Below are 24,599 nucleotides of genomic sequence, written 5' to 3' on the forward strand. Positions count from 1 at the left end.
TGACCCAGTCTCAGATTATCACAATTCTAATGAACCTGGACATTCATCATCAAGTAACAGATCCAGTATCAAGCTACATTTCCAGACACCTGCCTAGAGGGGGCAGATCCCCAAATGCACAGCGTGCTGGCCACTCCATTATGCGCAATGACCTCACTGCCACCAGTGGCTTTACCTGCACCTTTATTTAGGCAGAGGTTGTGGTACACCTGAATCCAAGATAGAGCAGTAGCCATCAAGCTCGCGCTGCGATGTCCTTTAAAGTGGTACCTCCTAAATACATTTAAGTTAGTGGTACGGCAAAGTAGAAAGAACACTTACCATCAAGGGCCATCTCTGTCCCTCATTACAGTGTGAATTCAGACAAACCACTTCTAAGCACTTCAATTTCCCATCAAGGAGATACTTATTATTAATGCTTATCTCGTGGGATCAATGCAAGAACAAGTGAGACGCTTACATTCATACTAACATTAGATTACATTATAAATTGCCTTGGTGTCTGACTAGTCTTACAAATGGTGCTCTAGTAGGTATCAGTGGCAGAGCAGGTTCTGAGGCTTCTAGAATACCTTCTCTTACCTCAGCCCAATCCCAAGCCACATTTCTAAAAGCCAACTTAATTCTAAAAGGCAACTTAATTTTAGACCCTTCTCAAAGTTACATATAACCATGTTAACTTTTAATCAGAGTAGAATAAATAGGGAAATACACAGGAGCTCCCCCTAATCAACTAGGAGTTGGATGATTTGTAGACTAAAAAGCAAAGCAGTCTCTCGATACGAGCAGGAAACCGTGTCCCCAGGACAGCCGCTGGCCTAGAGGAGCCTGCTATAATTGATAGGATATTTCGCCCTCCCAAACCTTCACAGAGAAGAAACAGGAGCCCTGATTTCCCCATAGAAAATGATGAAAATGATTAGCCCAGGACTTGGGTGGGAGACAGTAACCTCCTATGAAGAGGGACATCATGAGCTTTTCTCATCTTCTATCCTTGCTGGAAGGGACACTGTTCCAAATGCACAAACCTCAAGGACTGAGGACATGTTGTCACTGCATTTACTTCGTCAACAAAGAAGGTGGAGACCAACTAGCTCTCAGTCTTTCAAGAGTACCGCTTGCTCTGCTGATAGGAACAGGATTATTGTCCTTCACCATCAGCAACCGGCAACTAAACATTTAGATTCCAGGTCATAAGGACCCAACGTTACATGGGAAGGAGGAAGTAAACCTGACACCAGCAGCAACTGGCTCGTCCCCAGGCCTGGCTCAGTGGGATTTTGACCAGTGAGATCACCTGAACCTCCCAGAAAGCACGGTAAGCTCAAGTGTGAAGGCGATTACCCAACATAAACATTTTAATTGTTTTGCTCATGATGATCCACACAAACTTTGAAGGTTGAAATAGAAAACAAAGACTCTTCAAGTAACCCTGCAGTGGCTTAAAAAGTCAGCATATTCATCCAGACATGAGGGCGGCAAAAGTCTAGAAATGTGCTGTCCAATAAGGTGGCCACTAGCCGTGTGTGGTTATTTACCTTTCCCTTTAAATTAATTAAAAGAAAATTTTAAATCCAGTTACTTGGTCTCACTAGCCCATTTCACATGCTCAGTAGCCACATGTGTCCCATGGCTGCCATACTGAACCACAACAGATGTAGGGCATTTCCACCATTGCAGAAAGTTCTATGGGCCAGCGCTGCTCCAGACTGCGGCCAAGTTCAGAAAACAAGATAAGAGCCCCTGGGCCAGGAAGGGTTTTGTTTCCCAGAAACTGACCCTGCATAATCCACAATACAGTGCTTTGCATACTGCAGCTCCTTGCAAATGTTAGCTCTCTGACAACGGTGCAGCTGTCCAAAAAGGCTGGCTCGGTTTGCGTTTTGTGTTTTCTGCGACCTCGGTATATTTGCATGCCTCCTTTCATTACCTATTTATTCAGCCTATCCTGCCTGTGAAACCTTCAGCTTCTCCCCTTTCAAACCCCTCCGCGGAGTTGTTCTCCCATTAATCTGTCAATGTCAACCTACCAACACCCTTACCGGTGTCATGAAAGCAGCCAGGGCTTAGCACAGGGCATAAGCGTTCCATGACTCACACTTTTAATTTTCCCTAACTTCTGCTTGTCCATTCTCGGATTCCTTGAGGGTCGGGCCTCCCTTCTTTCTGGCTCCAGGCCCAAGTGTGCGGATGAGGCAGGTCACACACGCACACACTGGTTCTAACTGCCGAAAGGCCCCGCCCTGGGAGGCTGTGAGTCATCGTTAGCACCTGGTGTGGTGTTTGTCACAGCCACCCTCTTGACTGCAGCTCGGATTCTGCACCCTCGAGGTGCACCTGAGCAATACCGCAGCTCTGCACACGACAACTGGAGCTCCAAACGTACGTCACGGGGAGCGAATGTGCAGCCCACGGTTTGACAAGTGCAGATCTGTGGGAATTCTCATTTGAGTTTGTTTTCCATTTTAGCTGTTGATCTGTTCACCATGCCATGTCCCGCAAGCCCTTGTCAAGTCAGACTCAGGATGCTGACTGCATCATCTGTTTCCCTCAAAATGGTTCCTCTTCCTGAATTTATTTCTGCCCAAGTCACAATTCCAGAAATTATCTTGGATTCCTTCTCCTCCTTCTCCCACTTCACAGCAATCAGATACCAAAGCCAGACTGTCTTGTCTCCTTTCTCGTGAATCTGTCCATCAGCATGCCCCTCTACACGGCCATCTTTTTTAGCCTGGAAACTGCAGGAGTCATTTCCTTGGACTTCCTGCCTTCACCTCACCCCTTGCAGCCAGTCTTCCAGACTGCAGTAAGAGTGATCCCTCTAGAAGCAATTGAATCATGTCATTCCTCTGTTAAAAATCCTTTAGTGGATCCCCCTTGTCTTTGGAATCAAGTGTAAATACCTTAGCAAGGTACTCAAGGTCCCTGATGGCCTGACCCTCAACTCTGAGGGCACCTCTTCTGTGAAGTTTCTAGAGCTTCTCCTAGGGATCAGGTGACTTTGTTGTTGTCCCTCCTCTGTATTCCCATAACACCCTCTGGGCTCAAGTCCACCTTGGGATACATCTTCCTATCACCGTCCTCCCTTAGGCTGGAAGCTACTCAAGGGCAGGTGCCGTTTACTGTCATATTTCCAATGCCCACCACCTAATAGGAGCTTCATGAATGTGTGACGGCTAACAGTTACAAGAATGTTTTAGGAATGCACACATGTTGAAGTCCTAGTGATATAGCCATAACAGCCAAAATAGGAATCCTCATCTTGAATGAGAGAAAACAGGAGATGCTGTTACTTGGAGTGGAGTAGTGAATGCTCCATGTTGCTTGCCAGTCCTGAGAGGCAAGTAGTTTAGTGAGGCTGCCGAGGTGCCATGGCCAGTTTGGGCTTGAAGACGAGTCGGTTACAATCAACCACCTGGAAACCTCAACGCTGGGGCTGACCAGAGAGTGACCAGCGGGAGAGAATTCTTCCCCAGGCATACCCCTCTACAAAGGGACAGATGGCTTCCTCAAAGCCCTGGCTAAGATCCTTTTGTCACAGATAGGCAAGAACACAAGGACATCAGAGAGTCTGTATTGAAGCTTTCTGTGGACAGAGGAAACTCAGAACGGCCCAAAGTTGGCTTGACACTCAGTTGTACTTTATTAACAGAAGTCATCTTGTTATAAAAACGTGATTTAATGTTCCACCAGAGAACTCACCAGACTGAAGTGGATACTTCTTTTATGATTAGATTATAGATTGACTGGCATACCTGGCGAGCACGCCCCTCTGTGGGCAGACCAAGGCGCCGGAGATCTTCGGCAACACTGACAGAGCCCACAAACGCTAACTGTACGTTGGGCAAAGCCCGCAGCACTTCATTTCTCCATTTCTGTGCTTTGTCTGAGTTCCACTAGGTAATTTAAAAATAGGCCATGGCAGTAAAATGGGGCAACTGTCAGTTCAAATTGCAGCTGCTTCTAGAATGTTGTCCTGCCTTTTTTTAACAGATAAGCAAGACAGCCTCAAGTCAGTCCTTCCACTGGGGTGATTCTGCCATGTGGTCGGATGATACAAACCTCAATTGTTATCCCAGCTCAGTGAAATTGTCGATGCCGAGAATCGGTGGCGTCTGACCCAGAGAGTTCCTTGCGTTAATTGGACTCAGCAGCTCTGAGATCGCATGGGAGAAGATCATAATAAAGTAGTTTTTCCCCATTTTATGTAATGCTATGCATTTCAGTTTACTACATTTTATTAAAATTCCCTCCTTTAAAAAAAATGGCCCTAATTAATTTTTACACCCAAAAAACTTGTTAAAAACCAATTAATATTCCAGCTATCAAAACTTTAAATTTTTTTCAGTTGCAAGATGTTATTCGGGTGCAGACCTGCATTAAACATGATTTATAACATACAGCATTTCATCCTCAAATTTTCTTTGGTATTGCTTTTATATTGCTTTATTCATTAAGGAATTATGAACCACTTGCAACCAAGACAGGGTGTTAGGTGCTATGGGGACAGGGCACTAAATAAACCATGCCCCCACCCTTGGGCAGTTCACAGTGCTGGTGAAATAAGATGTCGCACAAATGCCTGCAGTTCAAGACAGTATCTGATGAGTGTAAGAAAAAGGCAAAAGGAATCCTGAAGAAGCTTCATAAAGGATGCAGATTTCCCCCCAGATCTTAAGGCACGACAGGATTTGGGGAGCTCGAAGTGGGGGTGAGGCGCTGAGGCAGGCTGAAGAAACAACTGAAGTCAAAGAGATACAGGCACTCTTGGCCGAGAGTGAGCTGTCCGGTCTTCCTGCGGCACAGGACATGTACATCAGACCTCTTTTCAGAGCTCCCCTCCCTGGGGGGCGCCAGTCATATCCCTCCTGCACACTTTCCTTAGGATCAGGAGACAGGAGGGGGCCCTTCTCTCTCCCAGGTCTGCTCCCAGACCACTGCTCCTCAGGCTTTGATGGAAACACAGGTGCACTAAGGCTTGTGCTGTTTTATTCCACCACCCTCTCTCCCACCCCCCACCCCCATCATCCCTATTGTCTCCCTGCCACTCTCTCTTTTTCACTGAGGACTCTGACAGTGGCTGGCTCTCTGTTCACCCATCTCCTGGTCTCCTGCCACAATCCTGGATGACTTCAGCACCCACCGGGACAATCACACCACACCCTGGCTTCTCAGTTCCGGATGCATCTTAAGTGTCCCCCTCCATGCCGCTCTGCAACCACCTCCCCATGCCAACGGCACATCCTGGACTGTGACATCAACCAAAAGGTCTCCATCTCCAAAATCCACAGATCACACCAGACTTGCAGCTCTCCTGCTCATCCCTTTTTGCTATGACATCTCTTCTAGCTCTTGGGAACCTCTGGTCTATTGGCCCTTTGCTTTCTCGTGGGTCCCCTTACTGACTTCCCCTTCCTAAGCAGCCGAGACTCTGTGCTTAATCCTCTTAATAAGGGGCACCTGGGTGGCTCAGTTAGCTGAGCATCCAGCTCTTGATCTCAGCTCAGGTCTTGATCCCAGTGTTGTGAGTTCAAGCCCTGCTTTGGGCTCCATGCTGGGCGTGGAGCCTAGTTTAAAAAAAAAAAAAATCCCCTTAATAATTCCCTTCCCCTTTGTCTTTTTTTTTCATCTCTCTGGCAAAATCCCAGCCATCCGTAGTCTCTGGGTCTCTAGGCCCCTGATAACTGCTGGAGAAAAATCACTCAAGTGTGAGACATGGTGCCCACTGAAAGGTCACAGCCACGAACCTCCTGGGACTCCTCAGTCCTGCCCAGTTTCCCCGCTCAACTCTCTCTCCCACTTCGAACCTTCTTCCTTTTGCCCAGTCTTCAGTCCCTCCTCTCTTCCACCCTACACCTTAGTGGTCCTCAGACGAAAGCTTCCTCAGCTCACTGCTGCCCTGCCCACCCATTCCCGTCCTTGTGTACCACCCTCTCCTCGGTCCCACCCATTATGAGCCTCTCCACCTACACTCAAGATCCCCGCTCCTTGCTGCCCGCACCCTTCCTCCAGCTCCCTTTCCCCTGTCTGCATCTCCAGCTGTCCCAGAGCCTTCCCATCAGCATCTAATCATGATCCAAGGTCTCCGGCCAAAAAAACAAAACAAAACAAAGAAACCAGTTCTTCCTTGATCCCACATCCCCTCCACTTGTTTCTTCTCTTTCACAAAGTTCTCAAGAGAATTATTTACACTGACTCCATTTCCCCACCTCCCACTCACTCCTCAACCCACTCCAATCTGGCTTCCATGCTCGTCATTCCAACGAAATGGCACTTTGTCGAATGACTTCCACGTCTCTGAACGTGGCAGGTCTTTCAGTCCTCACCACGTTTGCCCTCTTGGCAGCCTTGACTGGCTTCCTTAGTCCGTCTTGAAATGCTGCGTCCCTGAGCTCCTGCAAAGCCACCTGCTCCTCCAGGGTTCCTCTCTCGTCTCCTCCTCCTCAACCCGGGCTCTGAGTCCCGGGATTCCTTGAGGCTCGGTTCTCTTCTCACTCCATACCTGGGGGTTTATCCTATTTTTGTATCACAGACCTCTAGGACAGTAGGGTGAACTCTCTAGATCCTCTTCCCAGAACATTTTCAAATGCATAAAATAATAATACATAGGGCTTCAAAGGAAACCACTTTTATCGAAATAGTCATCAAAATATTTTTTAGAAATCTGTGGTTCAGTAATATATGTGCTTCTTTATTAACACGTTAAATAACAAGTGATGGGCGTGAAGGGGTTTTTGAGACATCTGTAACAAATTTAATGAAATGTGAAAATATCTGTCATTGCTATTGGTGACAAAGTCACAGGTACCGCTGATACTACCATGGTTCGTTGCCTGCATTCAGAAATGAAAGCCATGCTTAGATTTCAGTTGGAGGTTAGTGGAAATAAACATGTAATTTTCCCATCCAAGTTCATGACCCGCCCCCAAGAAGTCCTGCTCTATAAATTCTCCTTAGGTCACCTCCTCAAGACTTTAACTGCCAAAGTCAAGATGCTAACTGCCAAGGACTCCCAGATCTCCATATCCAACCCAGAACTCACTTGTAATCTCCAGGTCTGAATATTCAACTGTTTCCTCTTTACATCTACTTGGAAGGTTCCACAGGCCCAGTGCTACAGTCCCCAACCTGGCCCTTCACACTTCCTTTTGTGCGGCATGATCAGAATCTGGCACTTTCTCTCCTCCTTACCCTCATATTCAATTCAGTCACCAAGTCCTTCCCATTTTACTTCCCTAATAGCCTTTTAATCTGTGTTTGCTTCTCTTCTATTGCCTAGTTAGATTACTGTGGAGACCTCCTAGCCAGTCTTCACTTCTACTCCTCCCCCTAAATCCCTCTTTCCCTACCACAGGTGGAGTGATAGTGACGAGTGGAACCCTGACCCACTTAAACTCCTTCTGTGGCTTTCTGTGACTTTCAGAATAGAAACCAAAATCCGTCATGGAGCCAACAAGGCCCTGCAGGATCTGGCCCTCTGTACTGCTGCATCCACACTGGCTTTGGCTCCTTCTATGTGCTAGGCTACCTCCTGCTAAGGAATCTTTATACGTGCTGTTCCCTCTTCTTACAACACGCACCCTGCCTTCCCACTATGCCTCAGATGTCAGCCCGGGTCACCTCCTCAGGGAGGTTTTTCCAAACTCCCTTCTCCCCCAGTGAGATTTGGACCCTTCTGCCCAATCTTCTATGGTTGTCCATATGCTTTTTTTTTTTTTTAATTTAGGACTTGTAATTTTACATTTCTTTAGTGATTATTCGATTAAATGATCTACCTTCCTACCTAGACTGTAAGCTCTGTAAGAGCCAAGTCTTTGTTTTACTCATCATTCCCATATCCCGACGTATGTGGCTATATATTGCCTTTTCCATGAAGAGTCACCTGTTAGTATAAATTTATGTTCATTCTAAAGCACCAAGTATGAGACATAGCTTTTAAAATTTATCTCACATTGACTTTCCTATATCGATCATTGATCTCTCATTGTTACCAGATGATATCATGAAGGAAACATTTTAAATCTAATGAAATGTTTATTATGAGCCATAAAAAGAAAACTGGCAGTGTTCCCACCAAGTACCTAGCTTATCCCGGCAGCCCAGCACTATCTATATATCTGTACTACTGCTCCATTTCCTCCCAATATTTTACTCTGAGAGCTTCATAACATATAGAAGAATTGACAGAATTGTGTAGTGCATATCCATATACCCACCACCCAGAGTCTACAGTTGTTGACATTTTGCTGTATTTGCTTTATTGCGTATCACCTACCACTGATCCACCTCGTGTTCCGGTGCATTTCAAAACCAGCTGCAGACATCAGTACTCGCCCCCCCCCCCCCCCAAACACTTCAGCATGTTCACCATTAACTAGTGTGGAGTATTTGTTTATGGCTCTTGTGGTTTTGATTGTTCACATTTTTTCCCAATTTTTTAGAGCTAGAAATTACCTGCAGTGAATTGTACAGATTTTAACAGTAATAGTTAATGAGTTTTGACAAATGCATGTAACCATGTAACCCAAACCCCCAACAAGTTTTCATTACCCCATGAAGATTCCTTATGCCCCTTTCTAGACAATTCTTGTGCCTGTCCCCATTCAGAGGTGGCTGCTATTCTGTTTTCCCCATAAATTAGTTTTGCCTTTTCTTGTTCCTTTTTTTTTTTTTTTTTAAGATTTGAGAGAGAGAGAGCAAGCGAGCAGTGGGGAGATGGAGAGGGAGAGAGAGTCTTAAGTAGACTGCACTGAGAACAGAGCCCAATGCCGGGCTTGATCTCAAGACCCTGAGATCATGACCTGAGCCAAAAAGAGTTGGATGCTTAACAGACTACATCACCCAGGACCCCTCTTCTTCCATTTTTTAAAATGGTTTTGAGTTCAACTTTTAAATCATCTCAGACCCTTTTTAGAAATACATTCTAAGTCGGTGAGATAAATGAGCCTGTGTAATAATGAAATTAAAATTACATAAGAGTTACAAATCAAAATTACAATCTTCTTCCAAAAAGACAAAGACTTTTTAAAAAAAGAGAATAGTTGGAAAAGTTATGTAGAAACTGGCATTCTCATACACATCTAGAAATGTAAATTGATACCAGTATTTCTGGAAGACAATTTGGGAACAAAAAACTTTAAATCTTTGTGATGCTTTTAATCTAACAATATAAATTCCCACTTTGGGAAACTTGAGGAGATAATTAAAGATGTGTGTAAATCTATAAGAATGTTCATCACAGCACTGTTTGTTATAGCAAAAAGCTGGAAGTATATGACCAGCAGAAAGAATTATGATAGAGCCATCCAGTAATTGAGGAGTATATTCTGAAGACAAAGAGAACTACCAAGAAAGAATGAACTTTATGTAGTGGGTTTATTCTTAAAGTAATATTTGCATTGTAATTCTGATATTTCATGTTTACTACAGGCTAAAACATAAAAATATTAATATAATTAAGGAATAAAGATGTTAAGTGTAAAATATAAATATAGATATTTTTAAAGGAAGGGAAAGCTCCATATAGTATTACATTTTAATTAGAAATATCACTGTGAACTCACGATTTTTTAAATACATATTTCTAATGAATTCTATTGAAAGGACTTAGGAACAATGCATGCCACTACCAATGAATGCACCTCGCATACAGATATTAATTCCTCAGTACCATTTTAACTAAAAGGAACCAGAAATTCTTGGATTCCAGGTCTGAGACAGGTAAAATACAAGGTGAAGCTATGATATTTTATTGTACCAGAAAGCAAAGAAGTGCTCAAAAACTAAAGTCAAAAGTCAACTTCAATGAACTCCCACTCACCATTTTTGGCACAATTTAAGCATCAAAGAATATGATGAGGTAATTGACTAAAATATATTCTTGAGACCACAATGATAATAAATAAATTACGCATGTAAATAAAAGAGAAGGGTGGGGAATTTCTCCTTTAGAGAAGAATGCCAGCTATTAATTATAGAAGAAATGACAGAATTAGAAAAATCATCATTTTGCTACCCCGTATAATTATTAAATCAGGAAAAAGTACATCAAAGATGCTAAAATCACTGGGTAAAATGTTGTTTATGAATCAGATAGTGTCAAAGAATCAACTGTAGATTACCTACTAATTGCAATGGGGGGGATGTAACTTCACATCGAAGAAATTTGGTAGTCACCACTCTTCCCTACAGATCAAACAGCATTATCGAATAGCGTTGTGAGGTGCTAATGTGTGATGTTATGAAAAAGGACACCATACCACCTATAGAATATGCATACCGAAAATGGTTAACCTGAATTTTATTATGAGGAAACAGTCAAATTCAGAACCTAAGACCAATGAGGCCGGGACTCTTCAAAACAGTAAAAAAACATGAAAAAGCAAAAAAGGCAGAAAACCAAAGACTAAAGGGACATTAAAACTGCATGCAATGCATGTACCTTGATGGGATCATAGATCAAAACGAACAGGTAAAAAGACATTTTTGGACAATTTGAATATGCTCCACATATCAGACAATGTCATGGAACTATTACATTTTCTTAGGTAAGATAAATGGTACTGTGGCTTTGTAGGCGAATGTCTATTTTGATAGGAGATGCATGTTTAAGTATTTAGGGGTGAAGTATCATGAAGTCTACTTACCTTGAGATTCTTCAGAAAAAGAATATAGAGCGAGCGAGCACGTGCACATGAGAGCACACACGTGCAAATCGACAAGCCAAAGAGCAATGGGTGTTATTTGTACTATTCTTTCGACTCCTCTGTAGATATGACATTCTTCAAAATAAGACTGAAAAAATGATAAAAAGTGTCTGTTGATGCAATGTATCATTAAGTGAAACCATATATATAATTCTATTTTTAAATCATATTCATACATATGCAAGAATGTGTGTTAGAGTAGCGTCAGCTGCTGTGACAAAGGGACCAAAAACGTGATGGCTCCGTCAAGATGGAAGTTTAGTTCTTGTGCCTGTGACAGTTCAGGGTGAACCGGATCAGCAGGCAGCTCTCCTCCACCGGGACTTTCAGAGACAGGCCGATAATGGTTGGGTTGTCTTCAACACACGACTTTCAAAGTTGTTACCTTGCAAGCTGAGGTGCTGAGCCAGACACTGAGGCAGAATGCGCACATCACTCCCACTGCCACCGGCTGGTGAGACTTTCCTCCTGAGTTCACATCTAGTGGCAGGGGAGACGGAAACCTTCAGTTCAAGGTGGGCGGCCACATCCAGCTTCAACTCATTACTTGGGAAGGGATTTCAGTGGAAAGCTAGTTGCCTCCATCACAGTCATGAAAAGGGAGTCTTAAAGAATATAGACCAAGCTATTTGCAGTTTTTATTTCAAGGTTAATGGGGTTTTGAAGGTTTTAAATTTCTTTCTCAGGCTTGTCTTTATTTTCCATTATGAACATGCATTTCTTTTGTAATGAAGAATTACACTTTATATAAATAAGCCACTGAAACTACAAAAATATTATTTCACTGGCACATCTGCTGGATGCTTTATTTTCCCCACTCTGAAAGAAATATACATGCTAATCTTAATACCCTGTTAAGCATTTTTCTGCTCAGACCCCCAATCTCTATCACATGGATTCTCAATCCCTTGCTTGAATCTCAGAGCCCCTCCCCCACCGTCTGACTCCACCTTGCTATCCAGCTTTTGTTCTCCATGCTCCTCCCACACTCTCTGCTCTGGCCCCTTGCCCTGCTGAGAATCATGCCCAACTTGTTACTCCATCCATACCTTGGCTCCCGTGCTGCCTCCAGCCGAGCCAGTTACTACCCATCCCTCAGGTTCCAGAAACCACCTGCCACATGAACCCTGCCTTGACTTCACATCTTTTTCTGTTTCTTTGGAATTCAGAATTGGTGCCACCCAATTTATCGCTTAATTAAATGTTGTTTTGCATTTTGCTAGTATGGTATAATCATCTCTCTCCCACTGCAAGCTTTTTGTCTTTAGATTCCTTCATGGTGCCTAGCGTGGGGTTGAAGATATGGTAGTTGCAAATGATACTTCTCAATTAATTCCCACATTTTAGACATACTATTTTGAGTAGGAGGTAATTTTGTAGGTCATCTCCATTTGATGGCCAAAGCTTTCATGTTCCTCAGATGCTCCTCTCAGCTAAAAGGGGAATATGAATCCAAATAAAGAATGGAGGAGAAATATATTGTCGTCTCAATGTGCTACTAAACACTACGCTGGGGACGCCTGGGTGGCTCAGTCGGTTAAGCGTCTGCCTTCGGCTCAGGTCATGATCTCAGGGTCCTGGGATCGAGCCCCACGTTGGGACTTCCTGCTCACCATGGGATCTGCTTCTCCCTCTCCCCCTGCCTGCTGCTCCCCCTGTTTGTTCTCCCTCTCTCTCTCTAATAAACAAAATCTTTTAATAAATAAACACTACACTGTAGTGTTCAAATTTTAAAAATACAACATTTTCCCACCATATACCACTTCCTTACCCACTGCCCCCCACACAGAACTCTATTCCAGAGATCATACATACTTGTCCCCAAAAGCATGAAAATGTGTCACCACCCGTGTAAACCGACAGTGATTTCTACGACACACAAGGGATCAATCAATTTGCATTACAAGATACCTAGCAAGAGTCAGGAAATCTGTCATGTTTGCTATTTCAGTAGCTTGCAGCTCTGAGTTTCCCCCAGAAGCCATTCCACAGTGAGATGGAGAGTAAGCACAAAGCCAACTCTACTGTCCCACATGCCCCCCCTTCAGGGAGCAGACCCAATGGTCATCAGACATTAATTTAATCATCAAGGCCACTACTGCTTTCAGATCAGTGTTTCAGGCTGAGTCATTCCAACTTGCCTGCATGAGAATCACAGACAGTGGCAGGTTGACAGGGGCGGGCGGGGGGGGGGGGGTGTCTTTACCTAAGTCAATGGTACAGACCCGTACGCAAGATAGTTATACACGTGACAGCCCATCTGACTCCAAAAAGCATCTTGTGGCAAAATGGAGAGCAAGGGTTTATTGCTGACCCTGCTCTTACCCAGCACCCGCTGGCAGCCAAACCTTCAGGTGGGAGAGACAAATGGGGTTAAGCAGCAATCTGATTCTGGCAGGTGGTACCTGAGTCCAAAAAAAACAAAAACCCAAAAAGCAAAAAATAAAAAAAAAACCAAAAAACAAAAAAAAACCAAAACCCAAAAAAGGTTACTGATCCTTGTTCTTTATTGTTGCTGAAGTTTACAATTCCAGTAAGCTCAAAACTGTCCACAACATGGGCAGGACTTTGCTGCTCTTAGTTTTTTCTAGATAAGAGAAAGTTTAGCCTGCTTTGTGATAACAGCCAGCATTCTATGTAGAACATGCTAAATTTATAGTTCTTAAATACACAAAGGGGTCCACCCTATCCAGAATGCTATTTATACAAGCTACCCTCAGTTCTCTAAGGCTGTTTTTGTGTTCGAGGCACAGCATGAATGTGGACTTTGGGAGACTTTGAAGGTACACGTTCGCACCCACAGTCCCTTAGTCACCCTTCACATGTTGTTACTGTTTGAATGTCGAGAATCACCATCTTGATCACGGTCTTGCATACTCTCATGACAACACATTCATTTTGAATGTCACAAACACACGGTCTTTCTCTGGCACCAGCCTGACAACTACTCTTTGCCTCTTCCCTCTTATTCCCAGCAGGTTGTACCCTGGTCTACACCATGTCATAAGATCTGCTCAGTCCAGCTTTCCATCACATGACTTGTTGCAAAATGGGTTTAGTCTGTCAATCAGAATTCAGTAGCACACGCTGGGGGAGGGAGGGAGGTGGCATACCAGTTGAGAACCAGTTTCCTAGGTCTTGGAAATGAGCCATCAGGCAAGAGCTGGAAAATAAGTTGGCCTTGTCTGTCTCTGACTACTTTGGTCTCCTTGCTCTTCTAATCATCTCTGTTCACTGTCACCTTGCCATCCCAGACTCAACATTGTTATGTCCCAAGTAAAAAAAAAAATGTCGTCATTCTCACATCCCTGAGGAAATGCATTCCACTCCCAACCCCTGGGTCTCCATCTTACAGGCCTAACTAGAACCATTACAGCGTCACAGTGCCCAGTGCCACTGCATTCTCTGACAAAAGTTCCTTCTCTTCTCCATGTGATTCTTTCTTTGAACTTTTGAGAGAGCCTAGTCCTGGGCAAGGTAATATCTCTATTATGCCAGAAAAGCAAGTTGGGGATTTTTGGAAAACGTTAAGTACAAATATAATAATGCTCTAGAAAATGTTAATTTTGACAATAACTTCTAGTTCACATGGCTTTCTTAGGACTTTCTCACCAAATTACAAATAGAGAACTTAGAATCCTCACATACATCATGTAGCTTGATTTTTTTTAAGTTTTTTCTAGTTTTTTTTTTAATGCTTTAGACTTTGATTTTGAAAGGCAGAGCTGCTTTTCTTCCCTCAAAGGAATAGCAATGTGCTGTTGCCTCTACCTCCATGTGACATTTCAACTTAGGAACGTATGGGGGAAGAAATGGAAATTGTAATTACTCTTCAAAATTACAAGAGAAAAAGTTTTAAAATCAACTTTAAATCAAAATAATTTAATTATTATTGTTTGACAATCTCTAAACGTTGTTAAATATTTTCCATTAGAGCTTTACTGTGTGAAAAAGAAATCGTACCACATTTTCTTAAGACTAGATAAATTTCAACTGACTACTTATAAGACAATCTATGTAGCTTTCGAAAGAAACTAAGAGTCCAATGTGGGCACTGATCCACTTTCTCTGTTCACAGTTCTTTGGATTAGGTGAAAATCCAATAGAATTTTTCATCGGGGATTTCGGTTTTGCTTTTCACAATACGTAGTTCATATCCAGTAGTTAGCTAGTTAATTTAATGGCTGAACATGAGTGAACAGCTAATTGTAAAAGCCAACACTTGCATGGCACTTACTACACGCCTGGCATTTCTCTAAGTGCTGTCAACACATCTTAACTCATTTAATCCTCACAGAACCACCAAAAGGTAGACCACTGTTGTTCATGGATGAAAAAAATCTGAGATGCAGAGAGATGAACTAAAACTAACCATATATCACACAATAACTCCGTGAAAGGGTAAGGATTCACTCCCAGGAAGTCTTAAATACTATGCCTTATTGCCAGAATGAGTTACTACCAAGGATCCCACCAAGGATCCTCCTCCCTGGATAATATGAGGGGTTTTCGTAAGAGAGGATAGATGAGAATGGCAGAGAACATAAGAGGACATGAATAAAGGCACAGAAAGTTGAAATGATTTGCTTACGATGACTCAGTGAAGCAAGAACATTCATAAGTATTATAGTTCCCACCATTGTGACTTTATTTCCTGCTGACAAAACACCCTCTTTAGCCACAATTTCTGGACTCTTTGGAATGACTACCAAGCAGAAGTAAGTTTTATGGAACCAGGAACCAGAAAATGGTGTACTCAGAATGCAGGTGCACAATTCCATATGTAATAGGCACTGTCTAGGGGGCCAAACTTTCTTTCACCTTTGGTGCTATTAAAGGCTTGAAGTATAATGAGTGGGTGAAGGAAGGATAAATATGGCTTAACACCCACCCAATAAAAAGTCTTGTCTCCAACTCACTCCTCCCAGTTCACCACTGCCTGGGGCAAGCAAAGAATCCAGCCCTGGCTGAGGGTGATGGACCCACTAGTAATGGTGGACACGATTATTTTTCCTGATACTGTCACTGTGGATATTGATAGTCTTAGCCCAGAGCATCCTTCCTGCCTTTGCACTGGCTAGAAATAAAGGGCTGAAGGGGGCGTCTGGGCGGCTCAGTCCATGAGGCATCTGCCTTCGGCTCAGGCCCTGATCTCAAGGTCCTGGGGTTGAGCCCTGCATAGGGCTCCCTGCTCAGCAGGGAGTCTGCTTCTCCCTCTCCCTCTGCCTGTCTCCCCAGCTTGTGCACTCTTGCACTCTCTCTCTCTCCATCTCAGAAATAAATAAAATCTTTAAAAAAAAAAAAAAAAAGGAAAGAAAGGGCTGAAGAAGAGACCCCTGTGTGAGCAGGCTTCTCCACACACTAATGGCATGTGTTTGTGTTGGGCAGTTTGTGGAAGAAATTCCATCACATGTTTACTGACGCTCTTCTTGCCTATGACAGTCTTAGGCCTCATAATTAAAACTTGCCCACATTTCCTTCTCTGAAAACACCCTGTCTCGTGCTCAGATATGACCTAATGCTTCATCTTTGACATGTCACAATCATTTTCAAGGATTTCTATTAAATTCTGGAATCAAAAAAGAAAATGGAGAATCAATTCATTAAGTCCTTTCTTTACCCTGTCCCTTTATCTGATTTGTTTTCTGAGAAACAATAATTAGTTTGAAGGCTGTATCCAGACTCTAAATTACAAAACAGGACTTATAATCTTAGAGGATAATGATCTGCCCACCTTTAGATTTATACAGATTTCTTTGGAGAAGACTGACAAGTAGGGAACTTTTTCAGAATTCAGTTTGTCTTACATTGTGCCCAATAATTCAAAGCTACTCAGAGTATTTTCCTGAGTCAGGAGCCTTGAAATGAAAATGCCACAACTGTCAGTGAGAACGATGAGCAAGATTAATACAAACTGCCACAGCTGGGGAGGGGAGGAGGGGGATTAATGGGGCCCCCTGTGTGCAGAAGATTGCATCTTCAGAGGGTGTCCCGATACTGGACTAACGTGCCTGCAGAAGAACTGAGTGACCCTCTCCCCCCGGAGGGAGGGGTTGGTTTTCATTGTTAAGTATATGATTACCATAAAGAACGCTGTTCCTCACCCACCCCCAAAGTAGTTCAAATAACAAAAGCAAGAAGTTTAAGGGCGTTGATTGTTTCTCCTGCTTTCATACGTAGCCTTTAACTTGAGCTGTTTGGGTTTACGCAAGGGTCAGAAACACATTCTTTTCATAATGTTCTACGAGATAGACTCATAGAAGTGCCTTCTTTTTATAGTGTTCTACAAAATAGACTCATTAACTTTGCTATTATTTCTAATTGATACTTCTAAACGGATACAGTCTATCAAAATCTCACTGCTAAAAGGGCATAGTAAGCATGTTAACGCTGAAGGGTCCATGCATTCAGCTCGTCTGTCCTCTGCATAGCAAAGACGACCTACTTGGCCACTGATACTCAACCACCTTTCATTTTTGGTAGAGTTCTGGTGAGGAGGACCCTCTAGCTGAACCAAGACCATCCACCAAGAGTTCTGCAGTTAAGTGTGATTCCAAACTTCCAGCAATTGACCAAACATCAGTCAAACAGAAACATAAAAGTACCATGACTCCAAGGAAAGTGGAGAAAGCAGGTCCCAGCAAACCCTCTTCAGGTGAGTGGCAGAGTTACTGAAACTCACAAAATCTAAAACCCCAGTATTATAGGTAATGACAACAGTCAGATGGGTGGTACTGGCTACACCTAGTGTTCTCCCAAGTGGTGGATTTAGACTTTGGAGGGTCCAGTGATCTTATGCAAATGGTAAAATTCTTTTCAGGGTAGAATAGCAGGTCAAAGAGGTGTGAATTATGTAGAGTAACTGTTCCCACTGCCCAAATTTTCTGACCAATCGTTGGCTTTGTGTGGCACTTGCTTAGAGCCGGCACTTTTCCATCTTCTTCACCCTTCTGCAGGGGATAAAGGCATTTGGCCCCAGGTATCAAATCTTATGACTCAAGCAAGAGCATGAAGAGAAGCTTTCAAAAGCTTCTGAATGCCTCAATTTATAGCCTTAGAAAGAGAGTAATAAAGTCCTCCAGTTCTGGGGTTGTCCTCTCTGGGAGAAAAGGGGCTTGATAAATCCTCCCTTTTGTGCAATTTGGTAAATAATTCACTCTTTAGCTGCCTTTGAAGCAGAGACCAGTCCTCTGCTTGAGGCAGGAGTGATTTAATAGTATCCAGAAAGAGGATAAATTCAAGTGAAAGCATAGAGTCCCCCAGGCTCATCCCCATCAAAGCCAACATATGGAGGATGAACTTGATTCCTCAGGGAACGGACTTCCAAGTTGGGGTAACTGGGCAGAAAGGTCTGCCTTCTGCTTGCAATAGAATGGAAACGATCCAAATTAACTGCCGAAGAATTTGTAAATAGCGTGCGATTCATTTAAATACAAATCACAACTACTTTCTAATCCTAAATAGCTCTTGTCATGCAACCACCCGTCCAGTGAAGTCTTAATGCAGTTTTAGAAAATGGCGGCTTTCCCTCAGATTAACCAAGCACATTTTGTTGCTTTAATGAAGTTAAAAAAAAAAAAAAAACACAACAAATTGACTTCTGAAATAATGTCCTCCCAAGCAAAGCCCGAGCTCTTTTTCCTTATTTTATCAAGGGAAAGTATCATCAATAGTTAACGATTTCTCATTTTAAGATTTTTAATAGGAAGTATGTTTTTAATTCAGCTGTTTAAGAATGGAATAGAGCAGATAAGATCATTCTCCAAATATATCAAAATACATGTTGTAATTTATTGAATTGGGGATGTTTTGAATAGAAAAAAATTGAACTTAAGTTCAAATAATGCACTTCCATTCACTCAATATAATTCCTAGCCTTCTTAAGAAAACTGGGCAGCTATTTGCACGGGCTGCTTTGTCATCCGTGGAGAAAAATCATTAAGATATACAGTTGAGGCCCATGAGATGACTTTGGTCTGTGTGATTAATACAGATGCTTTTCTAACCGAGCAAACTCCATATGGAACTTACAACACTGACAAAAGGAAGAATTAATTCACTTTACATTCTACAAAACATCACGTTTGAATTACTAGCCTGGAAAACACCAAGGTTTAGGCAAGAGAGCCAAGTTGGCGGAAAGATATCTATTTCATCAAATGAAGGATGTTACTTGCAGTAAAAGCTTTTAAAAAGCACCGGCTTTATTGTCCTATTACGACCCTAGACCATGTCCAAGATCCATGCAGGCAGGAGCTGGCCTGGGCCCCGGCTGTCCAGCGAGGCTAGCAGTCCTGGCGATTGATGCCAGTTGCCACAGAAGCCGAAGCAGTTGTGCAGCAAACTGCGTTCACGAAGCTGGCCAAAAGCAAAGCGTTGGTGTGTTCAGATCCACTCGTTTTACATGTGTAGATGCACCCTCAGAGTTCCTTAATTAGCACAGTGAAATCAGAGCCCAGAGACATGGTGAGAATTTAAGCAGAGTCTTTTCAGGAAAAGTCTAGTTGAGTGGCGCTAGCGACTCAGAAAAAAATCAAACGAATACTCTGCTGTTGGAGAAAAAGAAGATTTGGGGCCTGAATTATCTGGACACGTTGATCCAATTCACCAGGTAAATTCACAGGTTCCTGCTTTTCTTCACCTCCGTAGAGAAATATTTTCTTAAAGCTTACTGGGGGTGATCCAAAGTTGGCAGTGAATCACCAAAACTTCCTATTTCAGAACTGGGATTCTGTGCGGAATTGAAGCATCAAACCCAGTGATACCCCTTTGAACACCTGTGTGATAGGCTAACCTTCCCCCCCTGAGCTATGCTAGACTTTTCGTGAATACAGTAATATAGCCGGGAAATGTAGCCTGCCTTACCTGCAAATCTATGTAATGATAACCCATGACATAAAGGAGGTTTTCCTCATACCCATGTGAACTACCATCTAGAACATCTATGCTATTTATAATATAGGAACCAATGGTGCCCTCTACAAATAGATTTATAACTGAGAAGGTGTCAGATTTTCGTTGGTCTTCACACTCTATTAGAAGGAATTCACACATTTTAAGTTCCTATCTTCCACGGGACTGTTGCTGAGTTGGCTTGTGATTCTCCGTGCTATCTCCCTCCGTGTAGTGTGGGGCAAGTGCTTTAGAGTCAAAATGCTTGGATTAGCATCTGGGCCCCATTTCTTATTTGCTGTGTGGCCTTTGGGCAAGTGACTTACTTCTCAGTGCCTCTGCTTCCTCATCTGTAAAGTGAGGGGTGAAAACAGATCCTACCTGCTAGGAATGCTGTAAAGACTCAATGATAAAAGATACGCTCCATTAGAACGGTGCCCAATACCAGAAGCACATGGCAAATTACAGCATTATGACCTCTAGGATGTGAGAACTGTATTCACCAGAGAATGAACTAGGAAACCGTGTTTTCTTTGTCTTAATGTTGTCCCCTCCTCCCCACAATCTTTTTTCCCTTTACCAAAAATCAGAGTTGTATTTTTAAAATCCTGATATAAATGTAGGTACAGACACTTTTACTACACCCTGAATTTCCAAAGCAAAACACAAAAGGGGGGAAAAAATGAATAATCAGAAAGCATTCACCAAGCCAGAGATTTGCTTTATCTCCAAAAAGACATGGAAAATTCAGGCAGTGAGTCAAGACCCAGCTGTGTCTGATGTGCAATGGATTCAGAAATCCTATTTCATGATCAAGGTGAACACTGATACAGGGTGGGAGAGAAGCCTAGCAGAGTTACGTACTCATACTTCAGAATTCTGTATGGATCTGCGAGAAGCAGAGCAGTCTGCAGGCCCAGCGAACACTGGGGGACAGAGAAGCGCAGGGAGCTACCATAGCCTCCAACTCCTGGACTCCTGCCGGCATCTGAGACCCCGCCCAGCCCTAGCCTGAGTTGTAAAGGAGCCACCTCTCCTTTCCAGGACGCATAGAGGCATCCAAAGGCCATTGTGCTGTGGGGTTCTGGCGCCTGGAGTCCGGCAGACCTCTCTGCCTCAGTGCCAGGCACACGGGAAATGAGTGTGCCCTCTCTTGTCACCTAGAGCTTGGGCACCGTCTCCTAGTTATATGCCAGGAAAACGGATCTGGATGGAGTCCTGGAGCCTGCTTCCAAAACCTTGCCCTTTAAAACAAAGCCAAGCGTTCTGAAATTATCCTCACTTATTACTGAGTTCAATGTTAGTCATTACCAGATTCACATTTGTAGGAGTAGCAAAACCTATTCAGCTTAATAATGGCTTATCGTGAAGACGTATTCTTGTAAAGCTAAGAAAGAGCAGTGAATTCAGATTTAAAAAGATAAACATCTAACATAACTATGGTCTCTTTTGAGTTGGGAAATATTTATTTGAAGGGCAGCCTGGAACAGAAATTTGAGGCAAATCCCAAATCTTCATAACTTACCTTGCAAATAAATCCTGTTGAAGATTTTCTCAAAAGGCCAAGATTAATGAATTTCCAGGCAGGTCCACTGGTGTCCAACAACTTTCCAGGCCATCTGCCCAAGTTAGAAAACAACCAATAAGTGAATGCTCCTATTTTTATAGAGGGAATCAATTTTCAGTCGTTTATGGTAATGCTTCTGAGACAGTGGGGCTCACGGACGTCAGAGAGTCCAGAATTTGAAGTCCTGGCTCAGAGTCCTCCTGGTCTACCACTGTATAGCCCTATAAATGTGAGCAGGCAACTTCTCTGAACTCGGTTTCCTCATCGGTAAAATCGAGTTTATTACATACCTCACCAGGTAGACAGGAAGATTAAAATCTTGGGGAGAGCCTAGGCCTTAGGTAAAGGTCAGTCCCCAACCCTCCCTCTGCTTATGAAGCCTACTCCCACCACCACCTGCTGCTCCAGGGTTGGCATCTTTTTATAAGCCGCTCAACCAAAGCCATGTTAGTTTGAGATGTAAGAGAGGTTATAACTTTGTTATAAAAAAAACTTTAGGGGCGCCTGGCTGGCTCAGTCAGAAGAGCATACAACTCCTGATCTTGGGGTCATGAGTTCAAGCCCATGTTGGATGTAGAGATTACATAAATAAGTAAAGTAAATAAACTTAAAAAATTTTTAACTATTTGATTATCAATGAGGTCATCCACTTATCCGGTACCTCTGGGGTGTTAGCAAATCCATCCAATCGGCCCTGTTGTCCCAAGGAGGAGGACACCAGGATACATTAATTTCCTCATCCATCACCCATTCATTCTGCACTTTAGCATTCTGCTCACTGCATACTTACCTGCCAGCGCTGCATGGGTGCTGGGGACACAGAAATAATGAAGCAAATAGGACCTGCCCTCCAGGGGCTCACAGCTTAGCAGGAGGGCAGGACACAAATGTGTCCCTACGAAGGTAAGTTCTACCAGCTTGTGGGCAGGGACAAGTGGGGTGAAATTCCTAAAGGAATGCAAAGGCATGGAGGAGAGAGACAAAGAAGAGGGGGGAAGACAGACACACATCAAAGAATGGCAAGTAGTCTAGGGCCTTGGGCCTTGAAGTGTCCCCAGACTAGAGCAGAGGCATCACCTGAGGGCTTGTTAGATGCAGAACCTCAGGTCCCAGCCCAGATTTACTGAACCTGAACTTGCCTTTAATAAGATCTCCAGGATATCTGTATGCACACTGGAGTTTGAGAAGCTCGGCTTTAAGAAGTGTAGAGTATAAAGCTGACACCGTACAGGTAGGCAAGGACCAGGGCCCCAGGGCCTTGGAGCATCAGCCAAGGAGGGGATCTAAGCGGGAAGCAATGCAATCCACCTGGCATTTTAAAAAGCAGACTGCAACATGAAAAGGGGGCTGGCGGAGGGTGAGGCAGTCTGACAGGCTGAGACACCAGGCAAACTGTAGGTGCAGTGTACCCAGAGAGGAACAAGAAGGGCTGGGCCTGTAGTAAAAGCAGAGGGGATGCGGGGCGGGGGAGGACTGGGCTTGAGGATGTTCAAGGAAGTACACCTGGCGGAACCTGATGATCCTTGGGTGTGAGGACAAGGAAAAAGGAGGAACTAAAGAGAAGCTGGAGTTCTGGCCCAGAAAACTAGGCCAGCGAAGGATGCCTTTGCCAAGGCTGAGAAAGCAAGAAGAGAGTGGGCCCCATTCCGTGAGTGTTGTCTTTGAGGGGCAGGCAGGCTGGCCAGAAGGAAACTCCAGGAAGCACCTGAGGATCTAGGTCTGTGGCTCAGCAGAGAGCTCCTGGCCGCCAGCAGGAATCCAAGGGCCTGGAGTGCAAGGGGGCTGAACAGTGTCTTCCCTGAGAGAGTGCGTGGAGCAAGCAGAGATGATGTGGAGAAAGGACAGAAGGACAAGACAACCACAGAGAAACCATGTGAAAAATAGGAGCCACTCCAGGAGCCTAGGGAGGCATTTGGAAATTAAGGAACAGATAATCGTGTCAAATACCGCACAGGATACAAGTAAATAAGGACTGAAACACACCCCTCATTATACTGGTGGTAGTGGTTTTCAACCGGATGGTTCGAATGATGGCATTTTAGAATTGGAACTGATTTCAGCTGCACTCTTTCCCAAATTTCTCTGATAAGAATCAGCAAGGAGGTACTTGATTAACACACACATTCCTGGTTCCCATTCCTGACCCAGAGCATCAGAATCTCTAAGAATCTCCAATAAAGCCACCTGCAAAACGTCTCTAATAAGCACTACAGGTGATTGTCATCACAGAGGTTTGGACATCCATCTCAGAGCCTTGCTTCTAGAACTTTAAAGTTAATGAGAAATACCTGGGCACCCTGATAACCTGCAGGTTCTGATTCGGTAGGTTTGGGTGGGCCGAGATTCTGCATTTCTAGAAGCTCCCAGGGGACACCCATGTTGGTGGTCGAAGGAGGACCTCCCCACCCCGGGAGAAACCAGGCTAGAGAAAACACTTGTCTCATTTTGCAGATGAGGAAACAGTTTTTGAGAAGGTAAGCAGTTGATCCAAGGTGACCCAGCTGGTTCGTGGCAGAGCTGAGAGATTTGTCACGCACGAGGGGGTCTCTCTGGATCGTGACTCCATCAGGTGCCCAGACTCGGCCTCCAGCAAGGTTGGCAGATTAAGTGTGAGGTTAGCGAGCAAATCATTAACTTCACTTGGACACCTCCCTCGTCCACCTGCTTCTTTCCCCCTTGGTCCCTCTCCCTTTCCACTATCCCACCAGGATCTCTCTGCTTCTTTCTCTTTTCCCAGGCCTCCTCTCTGCAGCAGAAAGGCCAGATTAGGGCATGACCGCCACCTCCTCCTGTGGACAGCTGGAGGACTGGTGGGGGGATAGCCTTACCTAGGTGAGACCCTGCCAGCCACCGTATGTTGCTGCCAGCACAGCTAATTAGACTGGCTGTGGGAGAGGAGAAGGGACCCAGCACTTCCACGCAGGAACGTGGTGGGGAAAGAACTTTCTTGTGTCTGGCAGGGACGCCAGAGACTATTGGCTGGAAAAGGGTGTGATGATGAGGCCATGTCCCTCCATTAACTCTTCAGTGACTCAGAGCCAAGGCTGCTGACCCTAGGACACCCGGACACCCCAGCCCCGAAGAACACTCTTTGAGTTCTGATTCATTCACAGGCTTTTTTATGTCCTTTCCCCCCCCCGTGAGTGCTGCTTCCTGACTGCTCTTTTTCTTTTGTGCAGGTGACAGCAGCGAGCACCCCCTGTTCTGTGTTGAATATTCCCCTTACTGCTCCGTCTTTGCTTTCTCCCCCGTCCGGCAGCCCAGTTCCAATTACTGCTGCCTCCTCCTGCCACTCGTGCCACCTGCCTCCCCGGCGGCCCAGGCCCCCTCCTCCTCCCTCCCCCCGGGGCCCGTTCCCTCCTTCATGAGCCCCCCTTCCTTGTCCCCGGGGCCCGTGCCCCAGTCCCCAGCCACACTGTGCTACTTCCCCGTCT

The 24,599-nt window shown here is 44.2% G+C and overlaps 1 protein-coding gene across 2 annotated transcripts in view; it reads left to right on the plus strand.

Annotated features, from left to right (window-relative positions):
* The window catches only part of MARCHF10 (membrane associated ring-CH-type finger 10), a 71,632-nt gene that overhangs the window by 12,455 nt on the left and 34,578 nt on the right, over positions 1–24,599 (plus strand). Inside the window, exons 3-4 of one of the 2 annotated variants that reach the window (XM_057317982.1) lie at positions 17,190–17,365; positions 23,533–23,559. In XM_057317982.1, the coding sequence (XP_057173965.1) occupies positions 17,190–17,365; positions 23,533–23,559 (203 nt within the window). The remainder of the gene's footprint in view (positions 1–17,189; positions 17,366–23,532; positions 23,560–24,599) is intronic. The other variant, XM_026512536.4, reaches the window with a different exon arrangement.

Source organism: Ursus arctos, unplaced genomic scaffold (genome assembly GCF_023065955.2).
Source record: "Ursus arctos isolate Adak ecotype North America unplaced genomic scaffold, UrsArc2.0 scaffold_24, whole genome shotgun sequence".
Lineage (NCBI taxonomy): Eukaryota > Metazoa > Chordata > Mammalia > Carnivora > Ursidae > Ursus > Ursus arctos.